This window comes from Pongo pygmaeus, chromosome 20 (genome assembly GCF_028885625.2).
Source record: "Pongo pygmaeus isolate AG05252 chromosome 20, NHGRI_mPonPyg2-v2.0_pri, whole genome shotgun sequence".
Classification (NCBI taxonomy): domain Eukaryota; kingdom Metazoa; phylum Chordata; class Mammalia; order Primates; family Hominidae; genus Pongo; species Pongo pygmaeus.
The window spans coordinates 52,152,525-52,172,563 of record NC_072393.2 but is presented as its reverse complement, the minus strand read 5'-3'; the positions used below and the strand labels follow the sequence as shown (position 1 = coordinate 52,172,563).

At 42.1% G+C, this 20,039-nt stretch overlaps 1 protein-coding gene and 1 pseudogene across 6 annotated transcripts in view; one reads left to right on the top strand and one right to left on the bottom strand.

Annotated features, from left to right (window-relative positions):
• Nucleotides 1-20,039, bottom strand: part of IGFL2 (IGF like family member 2) — a 123,082-nt gene that overhangs the window by 42,959 nt on the left and 60,084 nt on the right. Inside the window, exon 1 of one of the 6 annotated variants that reach the window (XM_054466274.1) lies at nucleotides 2,837-2,909. The exons of 4 other annotated variants lie outside the window; for them this stretch is intronic. In XM_054466274.1, coding sequence (XP_054322249.1) covers nucleotides 2,837-2,855 — 19 coding nt within the window. In that variant the 5' untranslated portion in view covers nucleotides 2,856-2,909. Of the gene's footprint in view, nucleotides 1-2,836; nucleotides 2,910-20,039 lie in introns of those variants that run through there. One more of the 6 variants, XM_054466278.1, reaches the window with a different exon arrangement.
• Nucleotides 15,347-16,460, top strand: LOC129021163 (homeobox protein TGIF1-like; annotated as a pseudogene).

Here is a 20,039-nt window from a genome sequence, read left to right as displayed (position 1 = left end):
AAGAGTTGAACTCAGAAGTAGAGAGAAGGGCAGTTACCAGAGGATTGGTGTGGGCAGATGGGTAACAGGGAGATAAGCAAATGATATAAAGTTACAGTTAGACAGGAAAGATAGGTTTTAGAGATCCACTGCAGGGCACGGTGACTATAATAAATAATAGTGTATTGGGGGCTGGATGTGATGGCTCATACCTGCAATCCCAGCACTTTGGGAGGCCAAGGAGGAGGGTTGCTTAAGCCCACAAGTTGGAGACCAGCCTGGGCAACACAGTGAGACATCGTCTCTATGAAAAACAAAATTAGCATGGTGTGGTGGTGCGTGCCTGTGGTCTCAGCTACTTGGGAGCTGAGGTGGAAGGATCATTTGAGCCTCAGTGGTAGAGGTTGCAGTGAGCTGTGATCACACCACTGCACTCCAGACTGGGCATCAGAGTGAGACCCTGCCTCTTAAAAAAACAAATGGTGTGTTGTATATTTCAAAATTGCTGAAGAGTATATTTTAAATGTTCTAGTGACAAAAAATAATAAGTATATTAGGTGGTAGATATGGTAATTAATTTGATTTAATCATTTAACAAGGCAAACATACATTAAATCATCATATTTTACCCCATAAATATACACAATTATTCTTTGTCAACTTCTTAAAAAGATTCCTAGCAGAAAACACAGAAGTAAGTCTTAATGACCTTGAGTTAGGTAATATTTTCTTAGATATTACACCAAAAGCACAAGAGACAAAAGAAAGAATAGACTTCATCAAAAATTAAAAACCTATGCACTGCAAGCAACAGCATCAAGGAAATGAAGACAATCCACATAATGAGGAAAGTATTTGCAAATTATATATACGATAAGGGATGAGTATCCAGCATATCTTCTAAAACTCTTACAACTAAATAATAATAAAATAAATAACCCAATTTAAACATGGAAAAATCTGAAGAAACCTTTTCTCAAAAAAGGAATACAAATGGCCAATAAGCACATGGAAAAGACACTCAGCATTGTTATTTACCAAGGAAACGCAAATTAAAACTACACAGGATATCATACACACCCACCCAGATGATTGCAATAAACAGGAAAATAGAAAATAACAAAGGTTGAAGAATCTGGAGAGAAATGTGAGCCCTCATACACTGCTGGTGGGAATGTAATTGATGCAGCTTTATGGAAAACAGTTTGCCAATTCCTCAAAAAGTTAAACAGAATTACCATGTGGTGTAGCAATTCCACTCCTACGTGTACACCCAAGATAACTGAAAACAGGTTCTCAAGCAAATACATGTATACATATGTTTGTAACAGCACTATTCACAATAGCCAAATGGTGGAAACAGCGCAAGTGTCCATCAACAGATGAATGGATAAATGAATGCTGATACGTGGATACAATTGAATTTATTCAGTTGTAAAAAGGAATGAAGTACTAATAAATTCTACAACGGGGATATGCCTTGAAAACATTAAGTTAAAAAAAAAAGTGACACGAAAGGTCACTTATAAATGGTGTGATTCCATTTATATGAAATGTCCCAGATAGGTAAATCCATAGAGACAGAAAGCCGACTGGTGGTTGCCAAGGGTGAGGGTAGAGGGGAAAGGGAGGAACAGCTAAGTGGGCGTGCGGTGGTCAGGGGCTGTGGAGCCAGGTGACTCGGAGGTAAAAAGTAATTCTGGAAGATGACTGAGCTACTCTTCCTTCAACTTGAGAAAGAAAGCAAGAGAAGGAAGGAGAGGAGGGAAAAGACAGGGAGGGGAGAGGGGAAGAGAAGAGAGGGGGATGTGAGACAGAGGGACACAGGGAGAGGGGGAGGGGAGAGTGAGGGGGGAGAGGGGGAGAGGGGGAGAGGGGAAGAGGGGGAGAGGTGGAAAGGATGAGGGGGAAGAGGGAGAGAGAAAGAGAGCTAGAGAGAGAAATGGGAGAGAAAAGAGAGGGAGAGAGAAAGAGAGAGAGAGAGAAGACAGAGAGAGAGAGAGAGATGGTTGCCCAAAAAGAAGTTAGTGAACACAGCAGGCATTGCTCATCTTGATGGAATACACACAACAAAACTCAGTCCACTGCCTGGGCTGCCCTTACTTACCCAGCACACTCCTGGGGTAGTGTGCTGGGTCCTGATGCCTGAGACATTGAACCTCATGATTTCCTGGCGCTGAGAGCCCAGGAACTCTAGGCAACAGTGCCTGGGCTACAGGGTTGGGTCTGGTTCGAGGGCAGGATGATCCCCTCATCACAGTCCCAAGAGATTGCAGATCTGGTCTCCACTCCTGAGTGTCAACTGGCACAACCACAGTCCAATATCTGGAAGAGTCAGAGCTGATGAGCTGGCAGGGGACCTCTGGGAGCCCCCAACCCTATCCACAGTGCTATAATCCTACCTCCTTTCTTCTCCCTCCACTCACCACACCCATTCTCACCTATGGTCCCTTCTGAGTCTGAGCCCAGGAGTTCAAAAATAAAGATCAGCTGAGAGCAGAAGGAGAATGACAGTGATTCTGGGGTCACCAGATCATGATCATGGGGCACAAGATGATGTCTCTGAGTTTCTTTGGTTGCTGTAACAGCTCAGAGCGGATTTTGGGACTGACTCTGTGTGCAGGTTCTGGGCATTGGGCTTGGCAGGTGAGGAAATGCAGGGAGGGCTCTGGAAAGGGTTAAGCTTCTGGAATTTGCAGGTGGGGAGAGAGATTGCAATGCAGTCAGAGAGGACACGGGTGATTATGAGGTGGGAAACCAAGCATTAAATAGGGAAGAGAGAATTAAGTTTGAGGTTCAGAGGTACATTAGGGATAACAGTAGGCATTAGCTCAACCTGGGGCTAGGGTTACCTTACCAAAGATTCTGGGCACCATGGAGCTTCAGAGCAGCTGATGGGACAGCAGCAGTGCAAATGGGTCAGTGACTTTACACAGGGACTTATGTAGGCTATGAACTTATCCACATTTAGGGAGGTGCCCAGAAGCACTGGCCTCTTCGAAAGGGTGCGGCATGAGAAGGCACAGAAAGCATAAGAAAAAAAATGCATCAACAGCTTATGTAAGATGTTCCTGGACCTGTTCCAAGTGGCTGCTACCTTCTCAGACCTCTAGAAATCTCAGGGTAAAGGCTTCCCTAGAACCTTTCAAAGCCGTGAGTGAGTGTCATTCTTTGAACTCTGCCCACGGCAAAGCCATTTGAAAGAGATTCCTTGGCTCTCACTTATCTGAGAGCATACTACTTACCAAACATCACAGCTGGTGATGAAACTTCATATTCATCCACCCTGAAGTTTCAAGGGGTCCCTCTACTCCCCATCTCAGTCCAGCTCCAGACCTGCACTATGAGAAACAAACGCCCCTGTCCAAACCCAAAGAATGGACTCAGAGACACAGAAAACAGTGGAAGCAAGACTTTTAATGACGGTCTTGCAAGATTGAATGTCTGGTAGGCAGGCACACCCAGTACGGTTACAATAAGCAAATTATCCCCTAGTGCACAAGTCTCTCCCCCGGTTCCTCATAGGCTGAGTACGATGGGGTCACAGTCTTCCCAGACGTCGCCTATTGGTCACTGGGTTGAGGCTTTTAGGTGTTTTCTTTAGGATTGTCTCACTGCATTTTGTTGCAGCCTATAATGCATTGCAATCAAAATCAGCTCGGGGGCTTTTCAAGTATTTGACTTATGACCTAGGTAGTCAGGCAAGCTGATAAGAATAGATAAAGTGAGCTATTTTGCTGGCTAGTAAACTTTCATTCTAGACTAAACTCTGGTTTGGGAGAGGGTAACTAAGGGGATCCCAACAAGCATGCACCAGCTGTGGGCCCAGTATATTCTGTCCTTCCATAGTTAGTGGGCCTCAGCCTATCTGAGGTACTTTGTCTTGGAAATGGACCACCATTTCCATTATTATAATTGTAGACAGCACTGTCTATAATTCTTCAGAGTCATTTAGGGGAAACTGTGAAGATGCAGCATAATCTAGAAAAAGAGCAGGGGCTGTAAAAACTCTGCCAGGGAGAACAGAAAAGGAACAGACAGTGATAGAATAGACATCTGGGATTCATAGAATAGATGGAAAAGCAGCACCTTTTTGTTGTTGTTTCTGGAGTGCTTTGTCCAAGGAAACGCTCCTTCTGTGTTTCTTACTGTTATTTTATTTTATTGTCACCATCACTATTATCTGTGTCACGGGATACCATGTGGGCTATTATTAGAATGCGCTCTTGTGTTTTCCATTGACTTCCTTCCCATCCCACAGTGAGATGGGTGGGAGGGTGAGACAGAGATCAGGAGAGGTGTTAGGGCTTTATAAAAGTGCATTGTTAGTAGAAGAGTTCTGGACCTGATAAGTGAATTTAGAAAGGTTGTAGGGTATGAAGTTAACACACAAAAGTCAATTGTATTCCTTTATACTGCCAAGAACTAGTGGATACAATAATTTAAAGAAAAAAATGCCATTTACAATGCCCCCCTCCCCAAAAACTGAACTGGTATACTGTAAATCTAGGAGAACATGTAAAGGATGTGTATGATTAAAGTAATCAAGGAAACCTTAAATACAGAGTGGTATATCATGTCGTGGTTTGGAATCTGTAATTTAGGTAAGATGCCAATTCTTTCCAAATTATCTACAGATTTAACACAATTCCAATCAAAACCCAAGCAGGATTTGTCTTAGAGAGAAACAAAATAGCTCTAGAATTTATATAGAAAAGCAATGGAAACTAGAATGGCCAACATAATTTTGGATGAGGAAAGATGGTAAAGGACTCACACTATCCAATTTCACAATTACTCAAGCTACAGTAATGACAACAGTGTAGTATTAGCAAATGGATAGACATGGATAGACACATAGATCAATGGAACAGAATAGGTTCCAGAAATAAACCCAAACAAATATAGTAAATTGTCTTTTGGCAAAGATGTAAAGGCAATTCAATGGGGGAAAAGATAGTCTTTTCAACAAATGGTGTGAGACAATGGGCACGCATATGAAAAAAAAAAAGAAGACTTCTACCAAAGCTCACACTTTATACAAAAGTTAACTCCAAATGGTCTAGATATGAAAAGTAAAACTACGTATTTCAAGAAGAAAGCATCAGAGAAAACATTTATACCTTGGGAAAAGACACCAAAAGCATTATCCATTTTTTAAAAACAGATTGGACTTATCAAAATTTTAAAGTTAAACTTGATGAACAAATTGTCAAGTGAATCAACAGACAAGCTACCAACTGCAGAAAGTGTCTGTGAATCACATCTCTAACACAGGACTTGAATCCAGAGTATATGAAAAACTCTCAAAACTCAAAGTGAAACAACAAACAAAATCATTAAGCATTGGCAAAATATCTGAACAGATGCTTTACAAAAGAGGATATACAGATAGCAAATAAGCACATAAGAAATTGTTCAACACCATTAGCCATACTGGAACTACAAATTAAAACTACAGTGAGATACTATCTCCCATCTACTAGAATTGGTAAAATTTAAATATATATATTAAATAAATAAATACACACACACACACACATACACACACACACACACACACACATATATATGAGTGTGTCCTTAATTCTCTACCAGTGAGGGAAGCTGGAAGCAAGATGGGAAGGTGGGGGAGAAGAAGAAACCCTGAAAAGAACTAAGAGTTACTGGAAGGAGGGCTTTAATCTGGTGAGTGGGTCACTCACTGGTAGGTAAGTCATGTGTGGAAGCCTGTTTGGGGTGCTGCAAGGATTGACTGTGTTGGACTGGACGAGGGAGGGCCACTGGGGGTGTAAGTGAAAAAGTACTGGAGTATGTGTATTTAGATATTATGAAATTATACACAAACATATATGAAAGAGAGAGAGAGAATATCGACAATACCAAGTGCTAACAAGCAAGTAAAGATACTGAATTTCTCATAGTTTACTGATGGAAATGAAAATGGTATATATATATAACTCTGAAAAACATTTTGGCTGTTTTTATAAAATTATACATTTACCATACAACCCATCATTCACACTCCTGTGTATTTATCCCAGAGAAATGAAACTTACGTTCCCACCAAAAAAGCACAATCGTTCACAGTATTTCACTTGTAATAGCAAAAAAGTGGAAACAACTCAAATACCTATCAACAGGGGAAATGGGAGACACACTGTGGTACACACATACAATGGAAACTTTTGAGCAATAAAAAGGCAAGGAACTATTTACATACACCATGACTTGGCAAGATCTCAAAGGCACTGTGTCAGATACAAGAAGTTGGTCTCAACAATTACATGGGTAAGAATCCACTTAGCCTTTCCTGTGACACTCAGGAAAGGCAAAACTATAGGAAAGAGTGAATGCCAGGGGTTGGGGTTGGGTTTGGGGTGATGGAACTGTTCTGTAACCTGATTTTGATCGTGACTACATGAATCTATACCTGTGTTTAAGTCCATTAAGTTAAGCATAGAAAACAGTCAACTTACTGTATGTTTTTAAATAAAATAAAATCAGGGTGTGGAAACTAAACTTTGTATTCACTTATTTATTCAGAAATAATTTTGAATACATATTTTATACTAAGTGCTGTTCTAGCTGCAAAGAATATAGCAGTGAGCAAAATAAGGGGTTTAATTTTGTTCAGAAGACTCAGAAAATAAACATCGAGTAAGTATATATGATATGATATGATACGATATGATATGATATGATATCAACCAATGATGTATGCCATGGAAAAAATAACAAAGGAGTTTAGGAGATAGAGAATTACATGGACAGGTATCAGCAAGTCATGACTTGAGGGACGACTGCCAGAAGCTAAGAATAATTGTGTTGTATCAATGGTCAAAAAGATCAAAAGAGGAGTAACATTTCATGACACATTTAAAATATATGAAATTATATGAATTATATGAAGTTGGCATTTCAGTATCCGTAAATAAGGTTTTACTGGAACACAGCCATATTCACTCATTCATTCAAGTATTGTCTTCATGCTTCTTCACTACAATGGTAGAACTGAGTGGTTGCAGAAGAGACTTATGTTTTGCAAAGCCTGACTCTTTACATAAAAAGTTTGCCAACTCCTGCTGTACACAATGCTAAGTGAAGGTGGTCAGGGAAGGCCTCTGTGATGAGTTATGTTCTGAGCAGAGGCCTGACAGAGGTGAGGGGTGGGCCCACAGGTTACTCAAGGAATCCCCTAGGGTTCTAGCCCAAGTTGAGGTTGCCTGCATGGGGTATTCAACAAATAACAGAGGCCATGTGTTGGGTCTGAGTGAGGAAATGTGAAGTGGCAGGTGATGGGTCAGAGTAGACCAAGGGCCTGTTTATATAGCTCAGTAGGCCACTGTGCACAATCTTGATTTTCTCTGAGCCACAGGGAAGCCCTTGGAGGGGTTTCAGCAGAGACAATATCTATAGTGCCTGGCAAATGGGAAGGGGTTTATAAATGTGAGCTATTGTTATTGCCAACAGTACCATCTGATAATACAGTTGACTCTTGAACAATGTGTGGGTTAGGGGTGCTGACACCCCTGCACAGTTGAAAATCTGCATATAATTTTTGACTCCCTAAAAATGTAACTACTGGCTGGGCCTGGTGGCTCACACCTGTAGTCCCAGTACTTTGGGAGGCTGAAGCAGGAGGATTGCTTGAGCCCAGGAATTCAAGGCTGGAGTGAGCCATGATTGCACCACTGCACTCCATCCTAGGTAACAGAGTGAGACTCTTGTCTCAAAAAAAAAAAAGAAGAAAAGAAAACAAAAAAACGTAACTACAAATAGCCTACTGTTGATGGGCAGCCTTACTGATAACATAAACAGTAAATTAATACATAGTTTGTATATTGTATGTATTATACACTACATTCTTACAATAAAGTAAAATGGAGAAAAGAAAATGTTATTAAGAATCACGAGAAAGAGAAAATATATTTACTATGTGTTCAGTGGAAGTGGATCATCATAAAGGTCTTCATCCTTGTCTTCACACTGAAGAGGGTGATGAGGAAGAAGGATTGGTCTTGCTGTCTCAGGGATGGCAGAGGTGGAAGAAAATACAAATGGACCTGCATAGTTCAAGCCTGTGTTGTTCAAACATCAACTGCAGTAACATGTAACAGTCAACCCCTGCATTTCCACCCAGCAACCTCACACAGCCAGTGCATTTATAGGAGTTAAATGAAATTTTCTCTCATTTTGTAATGTACAGGTATTCTTCACTATATAAACTTACACTATAAAAATATTTGCTGTGAAGGCTTGACAGTGATAAGCTAAATGAGATTATCTGTATCAAAAGCTGTTATAATGTGCATGTAGAAGCCAGTGGAAGCTTTTAAATTGGCAGAAGTACAGGCAAAAGGATGCAGAGTGCAATTAGCCAATGTCAGCAGCTCTGTGGGCTTGTTTGTACATACAGAGCAGTATCTCTCATCTTTCCTACCATTTTCCAGAGGGTTTCACCCAGCATGGGTCCCAGTAATAATATCTGTCAGCAACCAGTGGTGCCACCTACTAAAGTCCAACTTAAATAGTCTCTTTTGTATAATAATTTAAACATAGATAGATAACATACTTGTATATTTATATTACATCACCGTGCATTGTTTTTCATTGCAGAAGGAATAGATAATTTGATTCAGATATTATGCAACATATTTCTTACTTCAGATACCCATACTCACCAGTGAGTAAATGTTAACAAAGAAGTAACTCTTCTCAATGCTATATTTCACGTAGAAACCCTGGATAGACTGCTAGAAAGCTTTTTAAGAGTATTTTTGTAATGTTTGAGGAAATTACCTGGTGGTATTAACTGGGCTAGGAACATTATTATTACTGTCAATTAAAATAACAGAATGCAAGTTTCTACATTCTGAAAATTTTCCATCCAACATACTTCCCAAGATGGATTCACTTGGCATGATAAGGGGTGTGTGTGGGGTCCCCAGTTTACATGATCTTTACACACACATTTCCGTTATTGGATGCTTACAAGTCATCATTTCATTGTGCTTAAAGAGGAAACTGTAGCTCAGAGAGGTTAAGTAAATTTTAAAATTCCACAACTGGTGACGGTGAACCTGGGTCCCTAACGTCATGAGAGAGAATCATGGGAGTATTACTGGAAACTTCAAAGGTACCGAAGCCAGAATCTGCTAACAGCATTGAGCTCTGAGGAGGGCAAATGAGCAAGGGAGGGGTGAGATAAAAGGAGGAGAAGGATACTTTATTCATAATTTTTAAAAACCACATACTGGAAGTTTTGTTCTTTGCATGCGTATCTTTGATAATTTAGGGTAAATTCGGGTTGGGCAAATACCCAGGAGAGTGACCAATGGCAAGACAAGACAATGAGAGAGGTAAGCATGAGTCCTGTGGGATGCATAGAGTGAGTGCTTAATTCTCTATCAGTGAGGGAAGTTGGAAGCAGGGTGGGAAGATGGGGAGAAGGAGAAACCCTGAAGGGAACTAAGAGTTACTGTGAGGAGGGCTTCAAGCAGGTGCTGGTAGGTGAGTCATGTTGTTGAAACCTGTTTCGGGTGTTTCTAGGAGTGGCTGTTCCGCTGGAGGGCCACCGTGGGTGTAGGTGGAGAAGGTGCTAGAGGGAAAGGCAGGCCCAGGTAGTGAAGGGCCTTGTGGGATGAGCTGGGGAGCCTGGGTTTCATCCTAGACATAGTGGGGAGTCATTCAATAATTTTAAGCAGTGAAACTCATGACCAGATTTGCTTCTTCTAAAACCAGGACCCACTCTGTGACCCTAGTGTGTCTTCCCAAACACCTGGGACTATCACAGTCACCACTGCACCAGGGCAGCGTTTTCCAGCACACTATTATCACCTTGCTCATATGTTTATTTACTTTTCAAAAATATTGGTTTGTTGGTGTCAGAGACAATTCCCCATGGATCTCTTGCATTTTTGCCGGCCTGGCAGTGAGGCAGGACTGTCCTTTTATTCCACAATCTTTTCAAGGATGTTTGTGTAGTGAACTGCCTTGGAAGATAGAGGTAAGGTAAGGTTTCCATTTAGAGCAAACAATAGGTGTTTACTGTCCTGTATAATAATGATACTCTCTTCCTCCAGGTCATTTAGGCTCTGATAAAACCCTAATAATTTAGACTCTGGTAAAATGGTTTCTCTTAATGGCAGAACTTGTTAAGAACAGAATACTCTGGTGTGTTTCGCAGCGGTTACTTTCCCCCTTCCTACTTCATGCCAGAGCATGAAGGAGATTTTTCTCCCATATTCACTGTGAGAACCTGATAGGGTTCCTGGAGGTAAAATTCTTAGAAAAGTGCAGAGGCTCCCCTTAGACTGGGCCCCCTGGAGTTTTTAATTCTCAGACTGCTCCACACTGAGCCTCCAGGAATTCATTCATTAGACTTCATGTTTTCCTATCCTGGTACTGGTTCCCACAGGGGTTTCTGGTCATGGGTTTCTGTTGCAGTAGTTTTGATGCTCTGTATCCACCTGCCTGTCTCAACAAATCTTAGGGCAGTAGTTAGCTCTGTGATCCCACTTATCTAGGAATTGTTAATTTTTTACTTTGTTCACTATTTACTTTCTGTTAATATGTGGTGAGGAGTTCCAAGCCTCTTACATGTTTGACTAGAAACTGGGAGTCTCAGAGAACACTTCGTCAGAGATGAAGTCTCACTATGTTGCCCAGGTTAGACTTGAACTCTTGGGCTCAAGTGATCCTCCCACATCAGCCTCCTGAGTATCTGGAATTACAGGCATGTGCCACTGTGCCCAGCTCAAAAATCTATTTTTAATAATGTTCATCCTCTGGAAGCTGAGACTTTATGACCCAACATATGATCAATTTAGCATAAATGTTCTATGTAGACTTGAAAAACATGTACGTTCTACCATTTTGACATATATATATATATAGGCTGGGTATGATGGCTCATATAGATAGATAGATAAATAGACAGATAGATAGATAGATAGATAGATAGATAGATAGATAGATAGGCTGGGCGTGGTGGCTCATGCTTGTAATTCCAGCACTTCGGGAGGCTGAGGTGTGTGGATCACCTGAGGTCAGTTCAAGACCAGCCTGGCCAACATGGTGAAACCCCGTTTCTACCAAAAATACAAAAATTGGCCCAGCATGATTAAACTAAAGAGCTTCTGCACAGCAAAAGAAACTACCATCAGAGTGAACAGGCAACCTACAGAATGGGAGAAAATTTTTGCAACCTATTCATCTGACAAAGGGCTAATATCCAGAATCTATAATGAACTCAAACAAATTTACAAGAAAAAACAAACAACCCCATCAAAAAGTGGGCAAAGGATATGAACAGACACTTCTCAAAAGAAGACATTTATGCAGCCAAAAAACACATGAAAAAATGCTCATCATCACTGGCCATCAGAGAAATGCAAATCAAAACCACAATGAGATACCATCTCACACCAGTTAGAATGGCAATCATTAAAAAGTCAGGAAACAACAGGTACTGGAGAGGATGTGGAGAAATAGGAACATTTTTACACTGTTGGTGGGACTGTAAACTAGTTTAACCATTGTGGAAGTCAGTGTGGCGATTCCTCAGGGATCTAGAACTAGAAATACCATTTGACCCAGCCATCCCATTACTAGGTATATACCCAAAGGACTATAAATCATGCTGCTATAAAGACACACGCACATGTATGTTTATAGTGGCACTATTCACAATAGCAAAGACTTGGAACCAACCTAAATGTCCAACAACGATAGACTGGATTAAGAATATGTGGCACATATACACCATAGAATACTATGCAGCCATAAAAAATGATGAGTTCATGTCCTTTGCAGGGACATGGATGAAACTGGAAACCATCATTCTCAGCAAACTATCGCAAGGACAAAAAACCAAACACCGCATGTTCTCACTCATAGGTGGGAACTGAACAATGAGAACACATGGACACAGGACGGGGAACATCACACACTGGGGACTGTTGTGGGGTGGGGGGAGGAGGGAGGGATAGCACTAGGAGATACACCTAATGCTAAATGACGAGTTAATGGGTGCAGCACACCAACATGGCACATGTATACATATGGAACAAACCTGCACGTTGTGCACATGTACCCTAAAACTTAAAGTATAATAATAATAAAATAAAATAAAATAAAATAAAAAGATTCTACAAAAGCCACAACCTTGAACAAAGGCCATCACAACCTTATACAGAAATACTTCCGTAAGGACATCAGCCCAGCAACTGCCTGTCCAACCTTCGACAGCATCACCCTTGTTATTGATCTTTGTAGCCAAGAATAATGACTTCAAAACAATTCTGTAACGCTCCTCATTTTTTCCTTTACAGCTGGGTGTAGGCCGGGCATGGTGGCTCATGCCAGCACTCTGGGAAGCCGAGGTGGGCAGATCAACTGAGGTCAGGAGTTCGAGACCAGCCTGGCCAACATGGCGAATCCACATCTCTACTAAAAATACAAAAAAATTAGCCAGTCGTGGTGGCGTGCGCCTGTAATCCCAGCTACTAGGGAGGCTGTGGCAGGAGAATCCCTTAAACCTGGGAGGCAGAGGTTGCAGTGAGCCAAGATTGCGCCACTGCACTCCAGCCTGGGTGACAGAAGAAGACTCTCTAACAACAACAAAAAAAAGCTGGGTGTAGTAGGTACAATACTTCCAGCTATTTGAGGGGACAAGGCAGGGGGATCACTTGAACTCAGGAGTTCAAGTGCAGCCTGGACAACGTAACAAGACCTATCTCTTAAAAAACAAACAAACAAACAAAACCCATTGTCTTCCTGAAAGTGGACCTAATTTATTATGTTCCCATTGCTATGTTCTATTCCCAAATAAACATTTTTTTCTCTTAGAAAAAAAGAAAAAGGCCCAGCATGGTGGTACACACCTGTAATCCCAGCTACTCAGGAGGCTGAGGCAGGAGAATCATTTGAACCCAGGAGGTGGAGGTTGCAACAAGCTGAGATCATGCCACTGCATTCCAGCCTGGGCGACAAGAATGAAACTCCGTCTCAAAATATATGTGTGTGTGTGAGAAATATATGTGTGTATCTCATACTATATATACATATATACACATATATACATATACACATATAAATATATACACACATATAAATACATACACACATATAAATACATATAGACATATACACATATAAGTTTGGTTATGTGTGTTAGTTGCTTTGTTCAAATTTTTAGCCCATTCTGATTTTTTTGTTCTCCTTATTACATAAGCTATCCCAAAAACTGTATTAAAGTCTTTCACCATAGTTGTGAACTTGCTTATTTCCACTTTTATTTTAGTTACTTTTTTGAAGCTAAGTAATTAGGTATATTCAGATTCACAATTATTATATGTTGCATTTGGACGGATCCCTGTGTGTCATTATTACTTGTCCTGCTTTATCTCTAGCTTTATCTTTTGCATTAAAGCCTACCTTGATATTCACTTAGCTACAGTAATTTTCTTTTGCTAGTGTTTGCATGATGTATCTTTTCTACATACTAATTTTTAACATTTCTGGAACCTCATATGTAACATAGATTTCTTACAAGTGCATAGAGGTTCTTTCTTAAATTCAGCCTTAAAATCTTAGAATTCAATTTGAATGATTTTGTTTTTTAAAAAAAATATTGGTTTTGATTGGGGAGAGGAGCTGAGATGGCCAACTAGATGCAGCCAGGAAGAGCTTCTCCCACCAAGAGACTGACCATCAAGAAGACCAGCATACACCAAGCAGATCTTCAAAAGGAAGGCATTGAGAGTGGAGTGAGGGAGGCAGGCCCTCAGCTGGAAAGGGAGGAAGCTGGAAACCCTGCACAGGGTTGCTGAGCAGGAGGACTTGTTCCTGGCCCTGAACAGCTACTGGGGAAGTGGGGACTTAAATAGGTATGGAGTGGCCCACTCTTGCCAGAGGCCTCCAGAATCCTAGCTGCAAAAGGTCCCACAGCCCCCATGGACATTTGTGCTGGCAGAGAGAGCTGCTTGGAGAGTTGGCAGGGACAGGACTTTAGCCTGTGTGGAGCCCAGAGAGTCTGGTTTGAAAACAGCTGCAGTGGAGCATGGACAGGGATGCTCATTCCCCAAGGCTCACCTTTGCTCCTCTAGGTGGCTTTGGCCTTTCTTGACTGTCAGACCTGGACAGAATAGGACTATCTTGCCTAGGGGATGGGGCCAGTCTGATACGAGTGCCTCCCAGTGTGCTGGCCTCTCCCAAGTTCCCTACCTGCCACATCTGTTTGCAGCAAAGCCTCAGGTGCCAAACTGGGGTGCTTCCCAGGGGCCACTGCCTTAGCCCTTTCACCAGTAGACCCTGTCCAACTATCAGAGAGCCTTTGCAGACAGGTCCCACCAGGATGCACCCAGCCAAAGCCTCCTCTCACCACTTTGCCAGCAAGCACTCACCCACAGCCTCCCCTCAACACTTTGCCAGCATGCACATGCACACAGACATCAATGCTCTATCACCACCAGCACATGTGTGAGTGAAGATCCCATTGCCATGACCCAGATGAAGCACTTTTGTCAACACCCCACATTGGAGTGTCATTGCTAGTGAATGGGGAACACCTTAGCCCCTCTAGTGCAGTAGGTGTTTAACCCTGAAGATCCAGGGGACAAAGCCATGGGCCTGGTACCAGCTCCCCAGGGTTAGACGATGCAGCCCAAAAGTGCTGAGCTGAGCCTTGGCCCCATGAAATCATCCAGAAATGAAACCAGCTGACTAAACCCAACTTATACCATAGTTAAACCCTCAAGGGCATCAAAGAATGTAAAACTCAAAAGCCCCATCCAAAGGACAGCAACTTCAAAGATTAAAGCAACTTCAGCCCACACAGATGAGAAAGAACCACCACAAGAACTCTGGCAACTCTAAAAGCCAGAGTGTCTTCTCACCGCCAAATGACTGCACTAGCTTCCCAGCAATGGTTCTTAACCAGACCAAAATGGCTGAAATAACAGACAGAATTCAGAAGCTGCATGGCAATGAAGATCGTCAAGATTTAAGTAGAAAGTTGAAACTCAATCCAAGTTATCTAAAGAATCTACTAAAATGATTCAAGAGCTTAAAGAGTAAACAGCCATTTTAAGAAAGGACCAAATAGATCTCACAGAGCTGAAGAACTGACTACAAGAACTTCATAATATAATCAGAAATATTCACAACAGAATAGACCAAGCTGAGGAAAGGATCTCAGAGCTCAAAGACTGGTTCTTTGAATCAACTCAGTCAGACAAAAATTTAAAAAAGAATTTTTTAAAATGAACAAAACCTTCTCCCTGAAGCCGGGGACCGAGGCTGGGCCGCACTGGCCGCATAGGTATCCCCATCCTGGGGCGCGCAGGGTCCTGCTCCTCTGCGCCGGCTCATAGAAACAATGAAAGGTATTGTTGCAGCATCTGGCAGTGAGACGGAGGATGATGATACCATGGACATTCCCTGGGACCTTCCTTCCTCCTCTGGCTCAAGCAAGAGAAGGAGAAGCGGCAACCTGCCCAAGGAGTCTGTGCAGATTCTTCAGGATTGGCTGTATGAGCACCATTACAATGCCTATCCTTCCGAGCAAGAAAAAGCACTGTTGTCCCAGCAAACATATCTGTCTACACTACAGGTCTGTAACTGGTTCATCAACACCCGCCACAGGCTTCTCAGATAAATGAGCCTACGGAGGAGATAATATTTCATGTGGTGTACGCATCCTGACATGCTGAGAAAGGATGGCAAAGATCCAAATCAGTTCACAATTACCCGCCGTGGGCCCAAGATTTCTGAAACAAGCTCTGTGAAGTTGGTGATGGGCATCAAAAACTTCATGCCAGCTCTAGAGGAGACCCCGTTTCATTCCTGTACAGCTGGGCCAAACCCAACCCTAGGGAGGCCATTGTCTCCTAAGCCGTCTTCCCCAGGATCAGTTTTGGCTCGTCCATCAGTGATCTGCCATGCCACTGTGACTGCACTGAAAGATGTCCCTTTCTCTGCCAGTCAGTTGGTGTGGGACAAAACACAGATATACAGCAGGTAGCAGCCAACAACTTTACAGACACCTCTCTCATGTGCCCAGAGGACAGGTGTAAATCTGGACCAAGTACCAATACATAGAGTAGTCTTTTCAACACTCCTCCCCCTACTCCAACGGACCTCAACCAGGACTTTAGTGGATTTCAGCTTCTAGTGGATGTTCCACTCAAACAGGCTGGAGAGATGGAGCTTCAGCCGAAACTTACAGCTTAACCCATTTTCAAGCAAAACAGTTCTCAGAAATGTCATGATTTCTGGGGTGATGGCAAGAGATGAATTGCATTATTTATATTTTTTTATTAATATTTGCACATGGGATTGCTAAAACAGCCTCCTGTTACTGAGATGTCTTCAATGGAATACAGTCATTCCAAGAACTATAAACTCAAAGCTACTGTAGAAACAAAGAGTATTCTTTTTTAAATGTTTATTGGTAGATTATTCATAATGTGAGATGGCTCCCAATATCATGTGATTTTTTTCCCTTTCCTTCCCCTTTCTTGTTATTTTTTTAGACTGTGCAATTCTTAGAGAACCTATAGCATCTTTTCATTCCCATGTGGAACAAGATGCCCACATTCTGCCTATTTAATAAATTTTCAATTCTTTTTCAAACAAGTATGAATCTAGTTGATTGATGACTTTTTTCATGACATAATATTTTCTTAAAAAAAGCATGAAACCTCCAAGAAATCTGGACTATATAAAGAGACCAAACCTACCACATATCGGCATCCCTGAAAGAGAGGGAGAGAGGGCAAGTGACCTGGAAAGCACAATTGAGGATGCTGTCCATGAAACTTTCCCCAACTTTGCTAGAGAGGTTGACATTCAAATACGGGAAATTCAGATAACTCCTGTGAGATGCTATACATGAGGACCATCCCCAAGACACAGTCATCAGATTCTCCAAGGTCAATGTAAAAGAAAAAACATTAAAGGCAGCTAGAAAGTAGGGGAAGGTCTCCTGGAAAGGGAATCCCATTAGGCTAACAGCAGACCTTTCAACAGAAACCCTACAAGCCAGAAAAGACTGAGGGCCTATATTCAGAATCCTTAAAGAAAAGAAAGTGTTTGCTGCCACACTCTGAAAAATGTTGACATGGGTGAAGTCTGGAAGCCAAGAATTGTTAGATAATTGTCAGCTAATAAACATTTACACAACTGTTACTGGAAAAGAGATACGGAGTCAGGAGTCAAAGGCAGTGGGATGTTTTCACTCGGGGCTGCAAGCCTGTCCAGGAAAGTCTTCCCTTTGAGGTGGAAATTAGTTCTAGACCTACACAGCCACAGAAGACTGGAATGGAGGTCAACTTGCTATTCCTCCAGCACGTTTCTTGCATCAGTGAGGTCCTACCTCCCTCACTGAAGGACCTCAGATCAAAGGTTTCAGGAACTTGTGTCCTACTTCAGTGAGGTTCCTGTAGGAAGTGACTGAAACCTTTGATCTAACCCTCTTCTCTCCCCTACACTAAAGGGGATGGTTCGGATGGTTCAGAGCAGGGGTTCTGGCTCTCGGGGGAGATGCAAACAACTCTGACCATGAGTTAAATCCTGTAGTTAATGGATACCAAATAGAGAAATACAGACTCTAAGAAAACACAAAGCACTATCCCAGTTGGGAGGGCACAAAGGAGACATGATCATCAAAAGCAATGTGGGATTCTGGATTGGATCCTGGAGCAGGAAGTGGACATGAGGGTACAACTGATAAAATTAAAATAAAGCCTGTAGATTCGTTAATAGTGTTAGTCAATATTCATTTCTTGCTTTCAATAATTGTATTAAGATCATTTAAGATGTTAACATTATGGGAATCTGTGTGAAAGACAGAAAGAAACCGACTGTACAACTTTTTTGTAAGTTTAAAATTATTTCAAGATAGTAGTTAAGAAAATTTTGTAAATGATACCTACAGATATTATCAAGACAGTGACAGTGAACATTCATTAAAGAGATAATCAGGATGCCCAGTGATGCTTCGTTGTGCCTAAAACTGCAATTACAGAGCTGCTCCTCTTCTCAGTATTATGTACCCAGGGCTCTCCTTGAGACAGAGAAGAGTCAGGGCTTGGCTTCATCTCATCCCTACTAGAGCAGGGGTCCCCAACCCACAGGCCATGGACTGGTACCAGTGTGTCTCCTTTTAGGAACTGGGCTGCATAGCAGGCAGTAAGCAGTGAGTCAGTGGGTGGAGCTTCATCTGTATTTACAGCTGCTCCCCATCACTCACCTTATTGCCTGAGCATTGCCTCCTGTCAGATCAATAGGAGCATTAGATTCTCATAAGAGCATGAACCCTATTGTGAACTGTGCATGTGAGGTATTTAGGTTGCACACTCCTTATCTAATCTAATACTCCTTATCTAATATGAGAATCTAATGTCTGATGATCTGTCACTGTCTCCTGTCACTCCCAGATGAGACCATCTAGCTGCAGAAGAACAAGCTCAGGGCTCCCACTGATTCTACAGTATGGTGAGTTGCATATGTAATATATAATGTATATTATTTCATTATATATTACAATGTAATAATAATAGACATAAAGTCTACAATTAATGTAATGTGCTTGAATCATCCTGAAACTATCCCCCTCCTCCTTTGTCCATGGAAAAATCGTCTTCCCTGGGAAACCAGTCCCTGGAGCCAAAAAGGTTAGGGACTGCTGTACTACAACATTCCTGCTGATCACAAAACCCACGCCACTACCTCATTGCTAATAGTCCTTTTACTTAAAGAATCCCAAGAACTGGTCTTAGGAGACAACCAAGATTCCAGAAAGAATGCTGAACAATTGATTCACAGCCTTGCTGCCACAGGCCAGACCACCAGGTGGTCCCTTCCTCAAGAAAACCATCCTAAGCAGATACTGCTGACCTGCATACCCTACACCTCTCCTGCTTTGCCCAGCCCAGCCTGCATACCCTACCCCTGATGTCAATTCCCACACTTTGCCTAATAAAAAAAGCCCTACCAGCTCTTTTCAGGGAGTCACCAGGGAATTCTTTCTCTCTTGTGCTGCGTCTGTCCAGGCATAATCTCCAATAAAGGCTTGTCTGGGAAAACTATTTTGACCTCTTGTCAGTTTCTATTGCATTGAGAGCCCAAGAACCCATGACCAGTAATGTATTATTTAGGGGCTTGCCTGGGATCATGGTGTAGAAAATAAAATAAGTAGAGGTTCCTCTTCAAAGGGACTTTCCTCCCAGTCTAACTGAGAATAGATGGTAACCTCTCTTAGAAGCAAAATTTACTCAAAGACCTGTGCTAATATTCTTAAATATCTGCTAGCCGTAATAAATAAATCAATATACTCTGTGTTCTTAGCTACCACATTTTAGCCTAGATATTTGCCCTGGCATGCCTGAACAGGCCCAAGCAAGCATTAGGTCATAGCCTATTCCTCTTCCTTATTTGGAAGTGCTTTTGCCTCTCTCAGCATTCCACAAGTTACTTCCTGTCTTCCTTTGTTTTCCTCTGCCTTTGCCTCTTTGAGAAAGTTCTAAGTTGCTAGCCAATCAGGTCAAGTACAGAATGTGAGGTCCCATTCCAGCCAACGGAAGCCAGACACAGCAGTAGGGTGGCACATCAGGTTATAAATGACCCTGTCTCCTTTGTTCGTGTGTGCTCTCATGGCAAGACCGCTAGCAAGCAGCCCTCTTTCTGCAGAAAGTAAACCAGCCTTGTTGAGAGATCCTTTGTCTCAGTGTTGATTTCTGTGACACCGAGCACCCATTCCCAACAATGAGATGTGGGGAGCCTTTCTCTCCCTGAGGGGGAGACCTGTGAGCTGATGGGACTGCTGGACAAGATCCCTTCACGGCTGACAAGCAGCTGCCTGAACTTCTGATTCAGTGTCGCCATGATGGTTGTCTTTCTCCAGCCTGCCAGCCCTCCTTGCCTCCCCCATCACTCCTGCAGGCAATGCTTTTCTCCCTTCCCTTCTTGCTTTCTCTCCTTTTCACTTCCTAACTTTTCTGTCACTTAGGGTGCCTTGCCTCTCCTCTCCTAATCCTTAGTGGTTTGGGTCACCT